The 20131-nt window shown below is 38.9% G+C and overlaps 1 protein-coding gene across 5 annotated transcripts in view; it reads right to left on the minus strand.

Annotated features, from left to right (window-relative positions):
- BRD9 (bromodomain containing 9) overlaps window positions 1–19162 on the minus strand; it is a 35834-nt gene extending 16672 nt beyond the window's left edge. The window contains exons 1-8 of one of the 5 annotated variants that reach the window (XM_054382041.1): window positions 19074–19162; window positions 16524–16744; window positions 14738–14870; window positions 13377–13437; window positions 9263–9407; window positions 5740–5850; window positions 4778–4890; window positions 2160–2292 (exon numbers count right to left, since the gene is read on the minus strand). In XM_054382041.1, the coding sequence (XP_054238016.1) occupies window positions 2160–2292; window positions 4778–4890; window positions 5740–5850; window positions 9263–9407; window positions 13377–13437; window positions 14738–14870; window positions 16524–16744; window positions 19074–19146 (990 nt within the window). In that variant the 5' untranslated portion in view covers window positions 19147–19162. Of the gene's footprint in view, window positions 1–2159; window positions 2293–4777; window positions 4954–5739; window positions 5851–9262; window positions 9408–13376; window positions 13438–14728; window positions 14871–16523; window positions 16745–19073 lie in introns of all 5 variants that reach the window. The other 4 variants (XM_054382040.1, XM_054382037.1, XM_054382042.1 and 1 more) reach the window with 4 other exon arrangements.
- Window positions 19163–20131: the final 969 nt, after the last annotated feature.

The following is a 20131-nucleotide window of genomic DNA, read 5'->3' on the forward strand; positions in this document are numbered from 1 at the left end:
AGCAATCATTAAAACAGTCCAACCTCAAATGAGGAGTTGCTTACTTAAACAGAAAACTAGGAAAAGCATTTTTAGATGGAATTCAGATTCTGCAGTCTTGTATTCCCTTTTTAATACAGAGAATCTTGGGTCACAACTATTCATCACTGCCCATTAAATGCTTCAGAACAGAAGTAGCAGAAGCTTATAAGCTCGGGAAGTAGTAAAATAAGTAGTATAAGTTTGCACACAACTTACTCATTCTCATAAAAAGACCTAAATTTGCATCCAAGACAAAACCGATTCCATGATAATTAGTTTAGAACACACCTTCCAGAGACAGAACTGTAGCTCCTACCCACAATCCACCTCCATGTTTATTTTCAAATCTAGATTGAACTACCCATTTTCATATCTCACCCAAATTTTTCTGAACATACTATCAAATTCTTAAAGTGCTGTGACACACCTATCAAAGCACATGAACACAATGCTAGAAAGATAGCCTGAGACATGAAAGACAAGAGAACACAGTGGGGTCTGCAAAGATGCAACCAGCTAAACTGATGTCAGAAACTGACACGAATCATGAAAAAAAAGACTAACTTCTCAGCACAGAGGGAAAATGAGAATTATGCTCTTCCTAACAGTAAATACTTAAAGTAACTTGATCAATAAATCTTTCTTCCATGTTGTTTCCTGCTCTTCCGCTGTTCCTTCTTAAAAAAATTAAACCTCTTTCCATACATAAGGCCAAAGTTAATGTTGGCATGTAATAAAAATAGAGGTGGCACATGCTGGAAAGAGAATGAACAGGTCCAACACCTTCAAGCGACAGCCAAAATTAACAATAGCGTGTTGTTTAGCCTAGACAGTTAAAAGCTGCACATCTAGAACAACTCTTGAGCTCTGCAAAACCAACTGCATCAACGTGAAAGAGCTCTTCAGTAAAGCTAGCAAGTAGCAGAAGATTGGTATTGCCTTAAAGGATTCTTTAAAAAGCCCACGTTCTTACTCTGGAGGTTTCAAATAGCCTTCAATCCTAGCAAGTCTTCCAATTATCCAAAGAAACAGAAATACATTGAAGAAGATAAATCTTCTCCCACTTCTCTGAGGCTTTACTTCCTAATTTAACTGAGCCTAAAATGACTGTGTGACAAGGGCCACTGTCCAAACAGGCATTTACTTTTGAAGACACAACTGGTACCATTTCAAAGCAAATGCTTCTTCTGCAACAACTGTTAAAAAAACAGGTGGAAAATTGCAGGACATAGCAATATCCATTGCAGTGGTCACTAGAGTACGTTACAGAACAAGAAATGAGGACTAAGTATCGTAGTGGTAATAAGCCTCCTCATCATGCAAGGGAAACAGAGTAAACAGGTCTGTAGTGAATGCTTGAATGCTTATAGCATGAAGTAATGAAGGAAACCACCATTTTCACATAGCTAAAGAAAACACAGATTATTAACAGACTGTGCTCAGAAAACTGCACTATCACTCAGCTTTTACTCCTAATATGGAGGCAGCACAAAAACTGAACACACGGAACAATATCAGAATCACGTTCATGGAGATAAAACCTGTGGTTAGCACTGTCCAAAACTGCAACATGAACAACTACTGCTATCTTCTAGTTACTAGAAGATGTTTGTATTTGGTACTCACACAAGGATGTGGTATAACTGACAGCTCCTACTTTTGTACTTAAAACTCTAACAAATTCTGGACTTCTCATTGCAAACAGTAATTTAGTACTCAAAAATTTCTGAATTTCTTATCTTAGGAGGGAAATCCTAATAATCTGTGACAAAGTTTACATTTTCTGAGGTTTTAACAATAAGAAAAGTGTGATGCTATTTTTAAAATAATTTTCAATGTGAAGAGTTGCAATTAAGGAAGTCAGATGCGAGATTGAGCAACATTTTACTGTTTCATGCAAGTGAATTTCTTAACATGTTCAACACAATACAATTTGAGATCCATTTAGGACACCCCACAATGGACTTCAGTGAAAACTAAATGATAAATAGCAGTTGCATCAGTATTCCAAACACAGCGTGCATTCTAGATGTTACAGTCTCACAAAATGGAATACTAAAGCTTGTTTCCGAAGATGAAACAAAGCACACAATAGTTGAGACACAAAATGGAATTGTGAACTCTGTTGTGCAGTAGACCTTGCTGTTGGGTAGATATTGATTGATCCTATCCCGAGCTTCATCCGCCGCGTGTTCCACTAGCGCCAGGACATGTTCTTCAGCAGTACTATCTGTCAGGCTGCATGCATTTCCCTCAGGTTCAAATATGCAACTAAGAAAGAGAAGAGGAACAGCTGTAGAAATCAAAAGCTAAAACAAAACTAAGGGCTGAATTCTGGGTTTGATAAACAGAACAATCAGTTCCACTCCTCTCCAGTATTAGTCTACTTCAGCGTTTAAGTGTAATTATAATCACATGAAACCAAGTTTTGCAGCAGCAGATGAGAACTACCAAACTACTGAACTTCAAAAATGTAATTGTTTCTGCACCTCGATAAAAGTAAAGGAATTATTACAAAACAGAGATTGGGAGTAAAATTGCATTAATACAAAGTGAATGCCGTATGTGAATTTAGTCTCCCAGATGCATGAATGCATGATTTTCACAAATTCCAAATAGGAAAAAGCAGAAAGAAAATTACATAATGGAGTCTCTGTAACTAATTTGAGAAAAAGAAAACAAACAAGCAAAAAAAGCCCAACAAAAACAAAACCCAAATAAAAAAATCAGGCTGTTGAAGATTATGTCATTTATTTGCTTGGTGAAGTAGGACACTGCTCCCAATCTAACAGGAGTCCTTTAATTCCTTTTAATTTGTTAATACTGACAATTAGAATTCTTATTCAATACCAATTATACCATAACTTCTCATTAAAATTACAGAATTTAACATTTATATTTCAGTCGATCCCTTTCCAATAAAGTACTAAAATAATTAAAAAACCCCAAATAAGCATACCAAAGATGGAACAGGACATATCCTAGCTATTATATAAAACCCAGAGGTTATATAATTTATATAATTTATATAATTTATTGTAAGGGGAAGTGTGAAGTATCAGTATGATATGATGGTCTTCATTATATTATATACTTAAAAAAATGTACATCAAAATCTTTCAAGGCATTATATGGACATTAGACACTAGGGCCAAACACCTTAAGTACTGGGTAGAGCATCTCCTCACACCAAATCCATTTTTCTCTCCTGGGACATCTTCTTCCATTTGCTTAGCTAAGAATTTCTCTCTGTATAGAGATTCAGATCTGATACACAAGAAAGTTTTGCTATTAAAGACAATAAAAAGATCACAAGATCATACTATTATGAGACAAATGAGTAAGATGATTTTTGTTTCATTGAAAGTTTAAGAAAGAGTGTATACAGCAGGAAACTCTTCAACAACTAGCACTATGACTCTCTACAGAATACTTAATGGACAAAAACTTTGAGAGAATGTTCAGGAGGCTTCAATGTCCTGGACAAAATTTTTAAAAATTACTTACAGTAGAATGTCCAAGTGATCAAGTCACTCTTAAAACTACAATAAAAAGGTCTAAACTGCTTTAAAACTTTGCAGACATTGAGTTCAGTTCTTTTTCTGTTTCTTAACTGTGAAATATGGAGGCTATCTGGCAAAGTACAAAGTTACTTCTGTAATGGAATTTATGTAAGAATTAATTAAAAGAGGAAATCTATTATTCTGGGCACCACACCAACCAAATCAATGTACCTCTAAAAAAACCCAAGCAATCAAAACCCAAACCACCTCCCCCTCAATCAATTCTTATTTACAGAAAGGTACTTTCAACTAACTCCTATACACAATCCCTTAAACAATAATAACTTGCACTTTGATAATTCTTCATGATACAGCAATAGATAACGCTATAGCTCTACATAATTTGGATATTTAAAGAAGAAAATCTGTAGAACATGATCATATTTAAGACATGAGTATTAATGCTCTATTACAGTTTTATTTTCATACAATTTCAGTTGGTATAATGCTCTACAATTTAAATTCAGCATCTATCCTCAGATGCCTGTGTATGAAGACTGAAGAGTATAATTTGCTTGTAAATCACAGTATTTACTAAAATCTCCTCGTAAAATAGAAAATACAACCCTTTGACTAAAATTAGACTTCAGCTATAAAAGCCTGAGTTTGTGACACAGAGGTGCCCCTCAGATTGAAGACAGCTATTACACTAGCAAAGTATTTTATGAAAAAGCTCAAAAAATTTTAATTGCGAAGATGTTGTGATCTGCTGCAGAAATAATCTCCTGTAACTCTATATCCTGCCTGATAAGACTGAAGTAAAAGACTAAATTTACTGATCTGAAGCTTTGCCTTCCTAGAAAGATTCTGTTTAGATTTTGACACAGTCAATCGTTTTAGAAAAACAAACACAAAACCCAACCACACAAAAAATCTAAACCAAAACAAAAAAAACATAGACCAAAAAAAAAGGGGGGGGGAGAAAAGAGGAACAAATGTGAACAGTGTTTGTGGCTATGTTAAAAAGAGTATGCAGTCATTCTTTGAGTTGTTTGTTTCAAGTTGGGAAACACTGAGTTATTAAACTAGTTCTATAAATAAATAAATAAATAAATAAATTTTAAAAATGGACCATTTATCCTATGGACCACCAGAAGAAAGGTAAACAGTTTTTTTATTGCTAGATTCTTTACTGCTGTCTGATATCGCAAAAGCTTCAACAAACCAGTAAGAATGTCCATTAAAACCTTTACCTAATAACTTCTTTATTTTGCTTTTTGGATTTCTTGGTTGTCTCTGCTTGTACAGGAACAACTTCAGGGACAGGTTCCTCAACTGCTGTATCTTCATCACCCAAAAGAGCTGCCTGCTGAGAAAAATCCATGTCCTGCATAAACGACATGCTGCGCTTCAAAGCTAACAGCCGTTCCTAGAATCAGAAAGGACAGAGCGGCAGGGACTTAACCTTTCCCTCATAGCCAAGATGCTATGATAATGGGATGGGATGGGAATGGCCATGGCCTTATTTTGTTCTTTGTGCCTCGTTTCCAATGGCGATGCAACGTGATTTAGTCATGGTAGCATGACATCAGAATTTCTGCAGCCCAACTATCAAGAGAGAAACAAACAAACAAAAAAACTGCATATGCAAAGACAATTGCCTGTTTTACACAAAACTTACCATAACTGACTGCAACACATGCACACACCTGCACAAAGAGTAGCTCACCAAAGTATCTTAATTTCACAACTCAAAAACTATGTTTCAGTAAAAGGTTTCTTTGCACACACACATCCGTGAAATCCCTGAAACCTTCCCGACACCCCTTACCTTCAAAAATAAAAGCTTTCTTGTTTACGCAGAAATAAAGCTTAAATGAGATCTTGTTTGCAAAGCTTCAACTAGAAGCAGTATTTTACAGTTAGCTTTTATATATGCAGATCTTAATTGCTTCCACTGAGGTGAGTGGAAGAAGCTCCTACAGACTTCAGTGATGCTGGTGAGGTTAAGAAATAAGGGTGTGGTTGTAACAACGTTACTATAAAACCCTTAAATATAGCAGCACGAACAGGCACTGCTATAATTAATCACAGCTGGATGAAATCACATTTTTCATTCTATTTATGTTCCTTTTAGGTATGACAAAAAATAACCCCAAAACTAAAGACACATTATTTTTTTGTGTTTTTGTTTTTTTTTTAATAGGTCTCTTACTTTGCTCATCATCTTAAAGCCTGTGTGCAGTATCTTCTTGGCTAGCTTGTAGTAAACAGTATCTGGTCTGTTGTAAGTCATTGCATTATCACACATCAGTTTAAAATCTGCCTGTAAAATACAAAACAAAAGAACTGTTAAAATTTCAAACTCCTTTGTTAAATGACTGGAAGATACCACTCCACCATGGCCGCTCTGTGAAGAACCCAGTAATATTTTAGTGGCAGGCTCATGGAGTAAACATAAATGAAAAAGTAATTAATTGCAAAAGTTTGAGCCCTTTTTGCTTCTGCAAGATGCTCAGTTTTCTTCTGAATTTGCTTTTTATTTACAAAACCCCCCACTTAGCCTTGAATGCAAATGTAACATTTCCTTTTTATGCAAACAGACCAAACAGAAGAAATGGAGAAACTGACAGGAGGACTGAGACACCAAGGTGCACTTATTGGTTGTTTCCCCACCTCCTAAATCAGAATAGACTTGAGAAATACAATGACATCATAAAGATACAAAGCCTCTTACATATAATCTTAATTCTCTTCTTCGTTCACTTGGACTAAAACATGAACAAGAGAAAAGAAAACTTCAAAGCCTAAGAAACAGCCATCTAGATGCTCACCACATGCAACAAAAGAACGGCCAAGATTTTGTTTCCTGCTTGGAATGCTTATCTGTTACATATAATTTCAAGCACTCTACTGACAGAAGTTCCCAAAACAAAGATTCAACACTACTGTAAACAGAACCAAAATAAACTGTTGTGGATTGCAAAAGCTTTTTCTAGAGTGCCTTTTTTCTAGTCACATGCTACTAATCTGTACAGTAAAACACAAAAGCATTAGAAACTATGAAAATTTTAATTAAAAAGACATTAATGCCTCTGCAAATTTCCAAAGCTGGCATATCATTAATCAAAAATCATGAAGTAGTGTTTCCAGGCACTTTGCAAACTGGATCCTGACAAAGTAAACTGGCACAGGATTTAAGAATATATTTTTCTCTCTAGTAAGTTTTCAATATTTAAAGAATGATTGTTCAAACAATTAGGTTTCATTTACTCTGCAGACCAAAATGAAAACGTTGTGGGTTTTTTTGCACAAGTCCCCTATATTTGATGACTTCATTATGTGCAAAAGTGCAAGCTAACAGAATGGTATGCTTTTTGATAAGGTAACTCACTGAGTTTACAGACCAGCAAACAGATTTGCTGAGATAAAGTTTACTGAATATTGGTACTGAATATTGGTGTTCTTTCTAAAGACTTTCTCTGGCAGACAACATTTACAAAAAATAACCTTGTCCTACTGCAATCCTGGGATTTCATACAAGCACTAATTGTTTTATTTCCTTTTGCCAGACAAGGATGTCAGCTCAGTGCTCTCCTAACCATCTAATAGCTATCATCAAGCCCGTACTAAACAATTAGGTGAAAGGAGTTACAATTGGTTGTCTGTGACTTCTCAGGGCATTTATACAATCTGCCTTTGCTTAATGAGACCATCACAAAAATAGAAATTCAGAAGGTAACATGGAAGAGCAGACTATGTGCCAGTAAGGAAACGGAAAAGCCCATGTGAGCTATACATCTAGTGATGGCCTTTGCAGTGCTGCAGAAAAGGACAGAGATGTGTTTTTTGCTCACCCAACTTTGAAGCAGATGCTTTTTTTGGCAGCAAAACTGATGAGTTTTCTGTGCAATTTCTCCTGTTTTAAATATAGCAATGGTTCTCATGCATTCCACTCTTAGCTAATTTATTGGCTTCTGACTAACTTCAGATAGTCCTAATATGTGTATCAGAAATGAAAGATAAACCCTTGAGCAGGCCTTGCTTTAGAGGTCAAAACCCTCTAAATTTCATTTTTGTATTAAACAAAATTCCAAATGTGTAAGAGTAATTAGATGCACTCATGTTTCTAGAAAGGTATAGACTTCTAGTAACCCATTTATTGCTTGTCAGAGCATCAGCAGAAACCAAGTCCTTCAGAACAAAAATAATCTGTTGGCCTAAACAATACTGTGATTTTTGGTTTTTTTAGGTTGCCATCCCACCAGTTTCATTATTGCAACCTTGCCTTTAGCTAAATAGAGCCACAGAACTCCCATTCAAACTTCCTTTTAGAACTGCTTGAATAACAAAATCCAGAAAGCAAACAGAATTTACAGATCTGAGTGCATTGTTGACAGCAATGCTATTATGAATCTTACTTTACTAATTCTTATAAATCTATATAATTTCTATTAAAGCAACTATAGAAATAAAAACCATCCTCTGTTCACCTTGCTGGACCTTTAAAAAGAAGAAGTTAACCCTGAAAAGTAAGCCAACCCTGTCTGCCAAGTCTATCCATACATATATGTTATATCAACATGACTTTAGAAAACAATACGGAAGGCAGCTATAGATCTTCATGAATCAGTTAAAAGAAAATTTCTTTCTTTCCAGGAGCTGGCAATATTATAAAAAGATTTATTGCACTGTCTGTTAAACCACAATGATTCCTATAAAGTATTACCTAATACTAATACACAAAATAGCTAAGGCAAACAGCCAATAAACTTGCCAAGTAAGTTTCTGTCAAAAGACCATTCCAAATAAAGTTATATGTAAAACAGGAAAATTAAAGACAAAAAATATGTAGCTGTTATTGAATCTTACACAAAATGCTTGAGTATATGCAGTTTTCTTGTAGGCAAGTCAAAATTATCTTTTAATCAATCTTATAAGGTCTAGACTAAAAGTAAAAAAAAGGCATGTGAAGAACCTGGAAATCCTTATGACTTTATGGAAATCCATAGACTTTATGACTATCATAAAGTGTATGTCTACTAGCGTGAATTCTATAGAACTTCAGAGTATCTTCTTGGTTTCCACAGTAATTTTTAGTAGAGTGTAGCAGAATCAGACAAGTACAGAGCTTTCACAGAGAAAAAAAAAAGCAAGAAACCCACTGTAACACAAAGAATATACAAAGTGCTCATTTTTGGAAAAAAAAAGGCAAATTAAAACAGAGAGCTATAGGGATGATTAAAGGACTGGAACATCTGTCTTTATAAGGAAAGGCTGAGAGACATGGGGCTGTTTAGCCTGGAGAAGAAAAGACTGAGAGGGGATCTTATTAATGTTTATGAATATCTGAAGTGTGGCGTCAGGAAGAAGCCATTCTCTTTTCAGTGGCACCCTGTGATAGGAAGAGGGGGAACGGACATAAACTGGAACACAGAAGTTCCACCTCAACAAAAGGAAAAAGTTCTTCACTGTGAAGGTGATGGAGCACTGGAACAGGCTATCCAGAGAGGCTGTGAAGTCCCTTTCTCTGAAGACTTTCAAAATCCACCTGGATATGTTCCTGTGTGGCCTGCCCCAGGTGATCTTGCTTTGGCAAGGCGGTTGGACCAGACGATCTCTGGAGGTTCTTTCCAACCCCTACCATTCTATGAAATGTAAGAAATGCTCCTATGGTAAAAAGAGTGTTTGGTTTCTTACTATAGAGTTCTAAAATAACCAAATCTCTATCAATTCACCTTGAATTCAGTGACTGATTTGTATTCGTTTGCTGCAATTTTTTCCTTCATTGTACCAAAATCCATGGGGTGCTTTATTATCATGGAATATCCAGGAGCAATGGCATCCGTGACTGGAAAAGCAAAAAACCCATGAGGATCTTTCCTAAAAGAAAAACAATACATTTAGATTTTTATCAGCAAATAAAAGGATCACTGTTTCTATACCACATTAATGGTATAAAAAGAACAGTACAACTTAAAAGAAAAAAACAACAACCTAAAAGCACTCTTATAAAACAGAAGCATATTTGAGACATATCTATTACAGGAGAGAATACACATATGCAGACTTTTTGAAACACACTAAGCTATTTTTTTAATTACTTAATTATTTCTTGTATGCTTTCCATGTCTCTATTTACACTCCAATTGTGTCTTTTTTTTCACTGAGAAACTCCTAATTCTTCTTGTTCATGAGGTCCTCTAAACATAACTAGTATTTAATATTTTCAAATTAGTTCCAAAACCACCTTATTGCTATGTAAAGAAAACCCAAACAAAACCAAACTCACAAAATGATTAAACATGGTGTATAGGGTTACCATCTTGGAAAACAAGAAAGAGAAGAGAAGGCTGAGGGGTGACCTTACTGCTCTTTACAACTGCCTGAAAAGAGGCTCTAGTGAGGTAGGAGTTGGTCTCTTCTCCCTCAGATCAAGTGATAGAACAAGAGGAAAAGGCCTCAAGTTGCACCAGGGGTGATTTAGATGGGATATTAGGAAAAGTTTATTTACTGAAAGAGTGCTCAGGCATTGGAATAGGCTGTCTAGGTACGTGGTGGAGTCAACATCCCTGCAGGCATTCAAAAAAACACGTTGTCTTGGTTTTAACTCAGCTGGCAGCTGAGCCCTGGCAGTCTGCTCACAATGAACAGGTTTTCCTTCCCACTCGCCTCCTGATGGGGAAGGAGGAAAAGGACCCAAGAGACAGAGCTGGGAAGTTGAGATAAGGAAGATTTACTATTGCAGGGGTATCAGATAACACAAAAGTAAACAAAAATACTCGTGTATGTAGCAGTAGGGGAACAGACAAAATGCAAACCACACATCCATGAACCAAAACACCAAACAGGCTGCACCCCAACCTGGAACTGGAGAAAAAACTACAAATACCAGAACAGGAAACTCTACAAGCTATGGCCATAACTTCTTTCGGTCCTAGCCAGCCTTCTCCTTTTGCAGTGTGCAAGATGTCAGCATGGTGTTGAATATCCAGTTGCCCTCCTGGCTTTCATTGTGCCACTGAAGTGGGTGGGGAGGGGGGTAGCTTCCCCTGTCCCTGGATCCTTCTAGTGGGCCCACCAGCTAAAACCAATAAACAATCCACTCCTTTCTCTATACCATCTACATCATGATCAGCAGCAATACAACATACATCATTCACTGTCTACTTTCATTCAAAATGAGATCACCTCGTGATACACAACAGACTTCTCCATCCCCTTGCATCACCCACCAGGCACACCCAGGCCCCTGGGCAAAAGCAATCCTGTGGATAGGTTTGCCTTTGTCTGAAGCAGGACTAACCCAGACCTTTTTCTCTAAGATATTCTTTGTGCGCACCATGGGAACTCTATATCCTTCTACAGCATATAGCTGTTTGGACTGGGCACGGACAGCTTGACTGGTAGATCCTCCAGTGTTAATTAGCCAAGTGGCTTGTGCTAGATGTGTTTTCACACAATGCCACATCCGTGAACAGGGCATATGATTTTTCATTACCTAGCAATTTATTGTATGGTGGGGCCTCCTCTGAATGTGTCACCTCTGTTTTCTCTGGTAGTATTCCAAAATCTCTGCCTTCAGGCCAGTTTGTGATGACTTCTAGGATAGGGGTAGTTAGTGCTTCCTATATCATCACGATGCATTATAAGTGTGATCGACTTACTTCATGTGGCATGAGTTGCATGATGGGTAGAGGAGACCCTTCTTTTGAACATCCAGCCCTGCACTGACAGTCAGAATGCCAGGAAGAGATGTTTCAGTGTCGATCACCTCAAAGGCAGTTCAAACTTCTTCATGTGCTACCAGCATCTCTTTTTCTGTCGGAGTGTACTTGGCGTCAGCTTCTTTGTAGCTTTGATTCCAGAATCCTAGAGATCGACCTTGCATCTCCCTGGATGTTTTCTGTCAAAGGCTCCATGTGTGACCATTCTTCCCCGCTGTAGTGTAGAGCACACTTGGAACATCTTGTCCTGTCCAAACTGGCCTGAGGACTACTGCGTGCACGATCTCCTGTTTGATTTGTTCAAAGGTCTCTCGCTGCTCAGGAACCCATTGAAAATCGTGCTTCCTCCAAGTCACTTGGTAGAGAGGGCTCACAATAAGACTGTATTCTGGGATATGCATCCTCATCCTTTACAGGACGAGCCATTTTCCTCTGTACTTCTTTTCACTGATACTGGCAGAGATTTGCTTTCTGGTGCAGCTGCCATGCCTGTTGGTTTGTCTGTAGGCCCAAAGACCTCGTCTTCCCCTTGAGTATGCTGAACAATGAGAATGGCTTATTAGGCATGGACCAGGCCCTACCACATCACAGTGATTTGTATCTCTTGGGCATTTCCAGGCTCACAACATACTTTTTCCAAACATTTTACCATTTGTCAGGATTTTGCACTTCCTCAGGGGTGAAATTCCAAAACACCAGAAATGACCACCATCCTAGGCACTTGCTCATACTCTCCCACATACCCTGCCACTCATAATCATCCAGTCCCAGAGCAGATCTCAAGATGGTATTCTTAGGAAAGATTTGTGTTACTATGGTCAAGACAAGGCACACACATAGGAGACATGCAATAGAAGCCGGTGGTGGTGTACCAAGGATATTCAAAACCCTCAAAAGATGAAAAAGTGTTCTTTTCTGTTCCATACATCAGTTGGGTGAGATTACTGATAACTGATGACACCACATATGAATACCATCTTAACAAAATGACCAGTGGAACAATCAAATCATAACATGCCTGACATGTCAGTAAACATCACAGTAGCACCACAGCTTTAAGCCATGTTTTCCCTGAGGTGACAAATAGCACCAGAGGACACCATAGGAAGTACAAAGGCAAAAAATGAGTAAAATCTCATGTAGCATAACCAGGAAAGCAAATGCATTGAACACCTTAACATGCAGGGAAACATACTAAATCAAATATAAGGTGAACAAATTTACTCTAGCAAAACTGAATTCTCTTGTTATCTGAACTTAAAACTCAAGCTTGAGCCTTACGTCAGGATGCCAAAAATGGGATGTCTGGGTTATAACTCAGCTAGCAGCTAAGTCCTGGCAGTCTGCTCACAATGAATGGCTTTCCCTCTACCCTCCTCTCTGGGTGTGTAAGGAGGAAAAGGACCCAAGAGGCAGAGCTGAGAAATTGAGATAAGGAAGATTTACTATTACAGGGGTATCAGATGACAGAAAACAAAAATACCAGTGTATGTAGCAACAAGGGAACAGACAAAACGCGAACCACACACACCCATGAACCAAAGCACCAAAAAATGCTGCACCTCTGCCTGGAAGCAGAGAAAAAGCCACAAATACCTGGAACAGGAAACTTTAAAAGCTATAGAATACACTCCAAATCCCATAACCCCTTTTGGCCCCAGCCAGTCTGCTCCTTCTGCAGTGATCATAGTATCAGCATGGTGTTAAATAACTGTTTGCCCTCCTGGCTTTCACTGCGCCACTCTGGAGGGTGGGGAGGAGGTCCACCTGTCCCTTCTAGTGGGGACAACCAGTTAAAACCAATACAAGTGTAGACATAGCACTCTGGGACATGGTTTAATGGCCATGCTGGTGTTGGATTGAGAGTTGGACTTGATGTTGCAGGTCTTTCCAACCAAATTGATTCTATGAAAATTTTCTTCAAATTTAGTTGGAAATAATTTTCCTCAACTACTCTTTAAAAACCACCAGGTCTAACATAGTCATAAAGGTTATCAAACATAGTAGATCCAGTCTTTAGGCACTATTTTAAGCAGAAAACCAGGATAAGAAGTTGTAAAATAACAAATATAAATAGGCATTAGACACTGTAGGCACAGCTGTAGATACTTTATACACTTAATACCTTTGAAGCTGGCGAAGAAAGTGCTCTAGCAATTGCTGGATCGGTGTGCTCTCGTTTTCAGCTGTGGTTGGAGACAGAAACATAGGTAAGGGCAATGAAACAGAATACAGATTGATGTATTTATTTAAAAATACAAATACCACAGAGAAAATCTTAACTACAAGTACAGCTTGTATCGATTTTAAAGCAGAGGTAGCAGTGAGTGAACAGCTGCATGTTGATCAGTTGCCAGCACAGTTGAAAACCATGACAGTCCATCTGGTGCCCAACATGGGGAAATAGAAGTTAAGATAGGAACAAATTTCCCTTCTTAACCAAAACAAGTAAGACAGATAATTTATATGCTTTTGAATGATATTTTCCAAGCAGATGAAAACAGAAGCCTTGTCAATATAGATACCATTTTAGCTTGTCATGTTTTCAAGGCTCTAAGCCACCCAGAGACAAAATTTTGACCAGAAAAATTCAGGTATCCCTGCTAGGTCACCTTGACATTGGATGGATGCTATTCCTCAGTTTAGTGTGCATAATTACAATATTCCTCAGTAAATTACTAGACCAGTCAACGGGCAGTGTTTCAAAGAGAAGACTCAAAATATACCTAAGATGCCAAGTTTTTGCTACCAAGTTCCATTTCCAGGCACATGAATACTGAGATCATGATATGCTTGAAAATTCACATTATGCAGATGTTTCCACTGGATAACATGAGAGTTATAACTACTAAGCAATAGCTACAGGAAGACAGAGTATGATGAAATCAGAAGGGATTAAATGTGCAGAAGTTACCATACATAAATCATAAGTATATTGGCTGGTGATGAGAATTAAAGATGATTGGTAAATGATAACTGGGGGGCTGTGGTCTTTTAGAGACACCCTATCAAAATTTCCTTCCATATTCATGATGGAAATAGAGATACTAAAATTAAAATTCTGTATAAGTCATAGTAAAAGATTGTATTAACCGTTAAGCAGTCTGCACAATATTTTTTCCCTTGAACAGAGCGAAACTTATTTCCAGACATTCTGACCATTGTTCTGTAAATCCTGAGGAGAAGGAATTACAAGAACACTACAAACAATAAAACTTTTATACTTGCTTTATTCTGCCAAGTAACAGGAGCCAGAGACAGATGAACTTATAAAATTCAGTCATATGAAAACAAACCTACTAAAACCCAGTGGCACCGAGAGTAACATTGACCTTTTAGATTGCAGTAAGTTCTTAACATTAGAAAAATGGTCTCTAGAGTTCATCAAGTTCTCACAGAAATTTTACATTTTGGCACATCTGAGGAAAGCTTTGTACTCCATGCTTTAAAAAACACTCAACAAAATTTAATTTTCACAGTGCTCACCTGGCTGAGTTCTGCATGCTCTGACAGGACGATCTGGAGGGGGCTCAACCTCCACTTTTTTCCCAGGATCAAAGTCATCAGTTTCTCCTTCAGTGTCACACTGTTCTTTCTCCCTTTTCCTCTTTTTCTCTTCCTAGCACAGCAATAAGAGGACAGATTTCAAAATAACATCCTTGGGAGTGTGCAACCCCATATACCAAAACACAGTGATTTATTATTTGGAGTATTCAATCTATACATGAGCCATAAAATTATTTAAACAATAGTGCATACATTTCCCTGTCACTTTTTCATTTTTTTCTCTGATTAAAACTAATACTGTTCACCTTTTGCTTCTCTGTAGTTAATATATTATTGTTCTATAATTAGATACTGTTAAAATCTTAAGCTAATGATACATGAAATTGCATAATAAGCTACACCATTAAAGGAAGTTAAATTACTGTTCAGTAAGGATCAGTCTATTGCTCTGTGTTGATCATCAGGTTTTTGTTGTCTGGTGTATTGAACAGAAATGAATAAACTATGCGATAATTTAGGAAGCCTATTAAAAGACCATAAGGAATTCTGTCTAACAGTGGTGGCAGTTAATGATCTTTTCTTGAGCTTCAAAGCAAAGGCATGCCTGACTCATTCCTGTAACTGCAATCATTCATGTCAGCACATAAAAGCGTACTTTCATTAACCTTGTTTAGACTACAAGTTTGTTATATATCTATCCATTAGCTTCTTCTGCATGCACTAATAATTAAGTTCTGGGAAAAAAGCCAACACCCTAACAAAACTCTCCCACAATTTAACAAAGGCAAACCAAAGAATTCCATTTGATGTTTCAAGATCTTGTATTAAAGCAGTTGTTTTGCTATATTTCCAAGTTCCAGCCACACTCCTAACTGGAAATATTTGAAAATGTTTGCACAAAAAAAAAAAATCCACTATCTGCCCTATATTCAAGGGCTTCTGAATGATCCTACAAGACTTTTAAGTAATACAAGCCTAATGAATAAATCAATTAAAACCGACAGATGTTAGTCATACATATATATACAGTACCAAAAAAACCTGTCATACGAGAATAGTAAAATTACATGACAGAAGAGAATTAAAAACAAATCAAAGGTCAGAGAATCATTAGTACACAAAATAAATATTATTCAAATTAAACAGTACAGGTTACTGTATTGTCAATATGTGACCGCACCATTTGCCACTAAGAAAACCACAAAGCCCAGCATGCAGGTTGTTCTGAATAAGCGGTGACAAGACTATTCACCACAATACTCAATAGATGACATTTCAGAAACGTGTTTTGAGTAAATTCATCCATTTCAACGGTCTGTAACTTGGTATATCTCATGAAGAGAAATGCAATCCAGATTTATTTGAAAAAATTAACCTCCTCGAAGGCAGAAAATTAGGTTTCTGACCTGGCTGAAATACAAAACATCCAACTAAAACAACAGTACTCATATCAACAGACAAAAATAAAACACACAAAAAAACTCCCAACAACAAAAAATGGTAAGAAAAACAAGCAATTACAAGAAACAAGCTTTTACTTTGTTCAAAAAATCATCACAAGGATATCCCTTTCAAATGGGAGAAATACACCAACATACATACACGGGTTATCTACATTTGTGAAGTGCTGTCTCCAAAACAATAAGCTTCTTGCAACAGTGATTTTTTTAAAAAAGAGGTTCTGGTACTCTGCACCAGCCTTTAGCTCTGATAAGTAAACATGAAGAAGACTGCTATGTCTGAAATATAAAAAATCACAGCTTACCTTTCTCTTTCTTCTTTCCTCATCATCTAGATGTTTTTCTTTTTCCTTCTCAGACTTTTTTTTCTTTTTTTTCTTTTTCTCTTTATGTCGTTCTCGCTCATGATCTGATCTATCATCATAGTAACTAGAATCATGCCCTGATCCAGAAAGTTCAGTCACTTCACTCCCTCCAACTTTAAGCACCAGCTTTAATGGTTTTTCCAAAGGCTTATCCACATAATCTAAATTTAAAAAAGTATAACAGTTCATAAATGCACATGGAGGCAACAGCATACAGCAATTACTGATGCTTTTTCTAGAAATACTGTTTACAAGAATTTGCTGCACTTTGAAAATACATGCAATACATTTGGATAGAAAAAGAACAGATAAGCCTAAAAAAATCCAAGTTAAGAAACAGTTATTCAGCACATTTTACATCACAGAACTATTTAGGTTGGAAAAGACCTTTAAGACCATCAAGTCCAACCAATGAGCCAAAATGGATAGTTTCCCAAAACAGTTACATTTACTGTCAATTTGAGCTATTCATCTCCTTTATCGTCTGCTGACAAATTTTCAACTCAGTGGAAATGAAGACTTGCTAACTAACAGTATCTGTGTAAGCAGAGTTTCCAAGGAGAAGACATATGTTCTCATCACACACATTAGGTAGGGAGGAACCTTGCTTTTTCGGTAAGAAAATGAACTAGGCCAAATCAGCCACCCTCGAGGCTGAAAAAACAATTATGAAATTCCAGCAATCTGCACAAACTCAGTACTAAAGTTCAACCGAAGCACATGAAGTTAGAGTCTCCAAAGACCACCAGAGACTCCTCGGAGACCACCACAGAGATGCATCACATGTGCAATAGGTATGTCAATATGGTGATTAGTTCCAAGAAATTATATGAAAATGCATGACTATTCCAGGAAATCTAATCTACATGCATGTATTTAAGAAATAGAAAGTGGCTAGTCTGTCAATGTTCAAGATCTGAGACAGGAGTCTCCTTGCATTCAAAAGTTGTGCAACGTTGAAATAAAATGCCTATCTTTTAAAACTTAAACTGGAGTCTTAGAGGGTTTCCTTCTGTAGCCAAATTTTATGGCAAAGACACTAAATTAGTCCTTGAAAGATTTTTTGCTCTGGTTCTAAAACATGTATGGAAAAGCCATATTAAAAATTCTTCTTTGAAAATGTACTTGACTGTAAAGCATCTGAACTAAAAATGACTGATTATGTCATTTTTATAGTAACTTGTCTTCCTTCACAGAAATTGGTCAAGTAGCTTACAGCAATTTTGCCTCCCATGTTAAAAAAGTGGGAAAAAAATCGTTTAAGGCAAAAAACCGCACATAGCCAATTTTATAATAGCAAGTTGTCAGAAATCTACTATATTAAATACTTATACGCAAAGAGCAAACCAGCATTTTATTGCATGAGAAAGAGAGAAGCCAGGATTAAAATTGTCAACCGCATATGCTCTCATTTTAACAGTAGAGATCAAAAGAGATTTTTTTTTCTTTCCTTTCATACTTATTTTACCAAAGTTATTTTCCACCAACCTATAGTACACAAAGATCTAACTCCTTGCCTTTCCCTGGAAACATAATACGATTGTTTTCAGAGCAAGGTGAAACTGGGGGTCTGCTGCTGCTATGGGGCATCAACACAAGAAAATGGACAAGTCCAGAGGAAAGCCACAAAAATGAGGAGAGGGCTGGTGCGCTTGTCCTACACAGACAGGCTGAGAGACTTGGGGCTGTTCAGCCTGGAGAAGAGAAGGCTCCAGGGAGGCCTTATAGCAGCATTCCAGTACTTGACAAGGGCTTACAAAAAAACTGGGGAGGGACTGTTTACAAGGGTGTATCAACAGGGCAAGGGACAATAGTTTCAAACTAGAGGAGGGTAGATTTACATTTGACGAAGGAAGAGGTTCTTTATTATGAGGGTGGTGGAACTCTGGAAGAGGTTGCCCAGGGAGTTGGTGGAGACATTCAGGGTCAGTCCTGATGGCGCTCTAAGCAACCTGATCTAGTTAAAGATGTCCCTGTTCACTGCAGAGGGCGGGGTTAGACTAGATGACCTTTAAAGGTCCCTTCCAACCCAATGCAATCGATGATCCTATGATACTAAGCATCACTCAAGAGTGCAGGAATTGGAATCAATCACTAGCAGCCGCATGAAGCACGAAGATGTTTAGCCCCAAAACACACATCAGCGCCCCAGAGCTCGCCCTGCGTTTCCTGTTCCCCGTCCCCCCCCGAGTTATCTTCGCGCGGTTGTGGCAGGCTCCTGCAAGCCATCGCCCGCCTCACTTCTTCCACTTCCCGCAGCATGTCCCTTCCTTTCGTCCCCGCCACACAACTGGACCGTACCAGCAACCCGGCCCCAGGGCACTGGCCCGCCCCCGGCAGCTTACGCTTTTCAGACAGCTTTGACGCTGTCATCACGGTACTCCGCTGTGACCCAGCCCACAAAGGGATGCCAGGTCTTGCCGACAGCCAGAGAGGGAAGCGAGCAGATGAGACGCCTCCCCAGGTGCTCTTTACCGCCCCGTTTCTTACCGCCATACGCAGTAGCGGAGGCCGAGCGCCATTCTGCCTTCTCTGCTTTGTGTTTCTTGTGTTTCTTCCCCATATCAGAACTGCGCTCTCCCCTCACTACTCTCGCCGGAAGCGCTCGGGGCGGAAGGACTCCTTCCGTCTGCTGCGAAGGAAGATCCAGGTCAAGGGGGAAGGGCCGGGCCTCTGCTCGCTAGCCCGCGTTTTACAAAAAAGGCGGTAGCGGTGTCTCGGTGACTCAGGTTCTCTCCGAGTCGTAACAGAGTCTTCCACTCTTTATGTAGCAGAGGCGCAGCCCCCGGAGCAGTCCAGGGTGCTGAGGAGACAGAGGAGCTACCCGGTCCTTCCTCTCCCTAGGCGGACCTGCGCCCCGCGATCACGGACCGGCGTTCTCCAGGCTGAGTCTGGCGCGAGGTGAGGTCCTGTCCCCCGACAGTGGAGGTCCGCGGAGGGTGGAGCGGGCCGCCAGGGCGCGCGGGTTTGCTCGCGGGGTGTCCTGAGGCTGGCGCTGACATCTCCCGAGGGAGGGAGAGGGAAGTGCCGGTCCCCTCCGTGGGCCGTGGGGAGCGCGGATTGGGCACGGCCTCTTCCGTACCAGGAAGGACTGATTGTGCCGTTGCAGTATGACAGCCAAAAAATCACAGAATCGTGGGGTTTGGAAGATACGCCTGGAGATCATCAAGTCCAACCCCTCTGCAAAAACAGGGTCACCCAGACCAGGTTGCCCAAGATCACACCCAGGCAGGTTTGGAATTTCTCCAGAGAAGGAGACTGCAAACTCTCTGGGCAGCCTGGGTCAGGCACCCTCACAGGAAAGGCTTGCCTTAAGTTAAAGTGAGACATTCTGTGTTCTAGTTTGTCCCCATTGCCCTTTGTCCTGTCACTGGACGCCACTGAAAAGAGCCCAGCCCCATCCTCATGACCTCCACTGTTCAGATATTGATCAGTGTTTATAAGACACCCTCTCAGTCTTCTTTAGGCTAAAGAGCGCCAGGTCTCTTAGCCTCTCCTTGTAAGAGAGATGCTCCAGTCAGTCCCCTAATCATCTTTGTCGCTGAAAG

Source organism: Indicator indicator, chromosome 6 (assembly GCF_027791375.1).
Source record: "Indicator indicator isolate 239-I01 chromosome 6, UM_Iind_1.1, whole genome shotgun sequence".
NCBI classification, from domain to species: Eukaryota; Metazoa; Chordata; class Aves; order Piciformes; family Indicatoridae; genus Indicator; species Indicator indicator.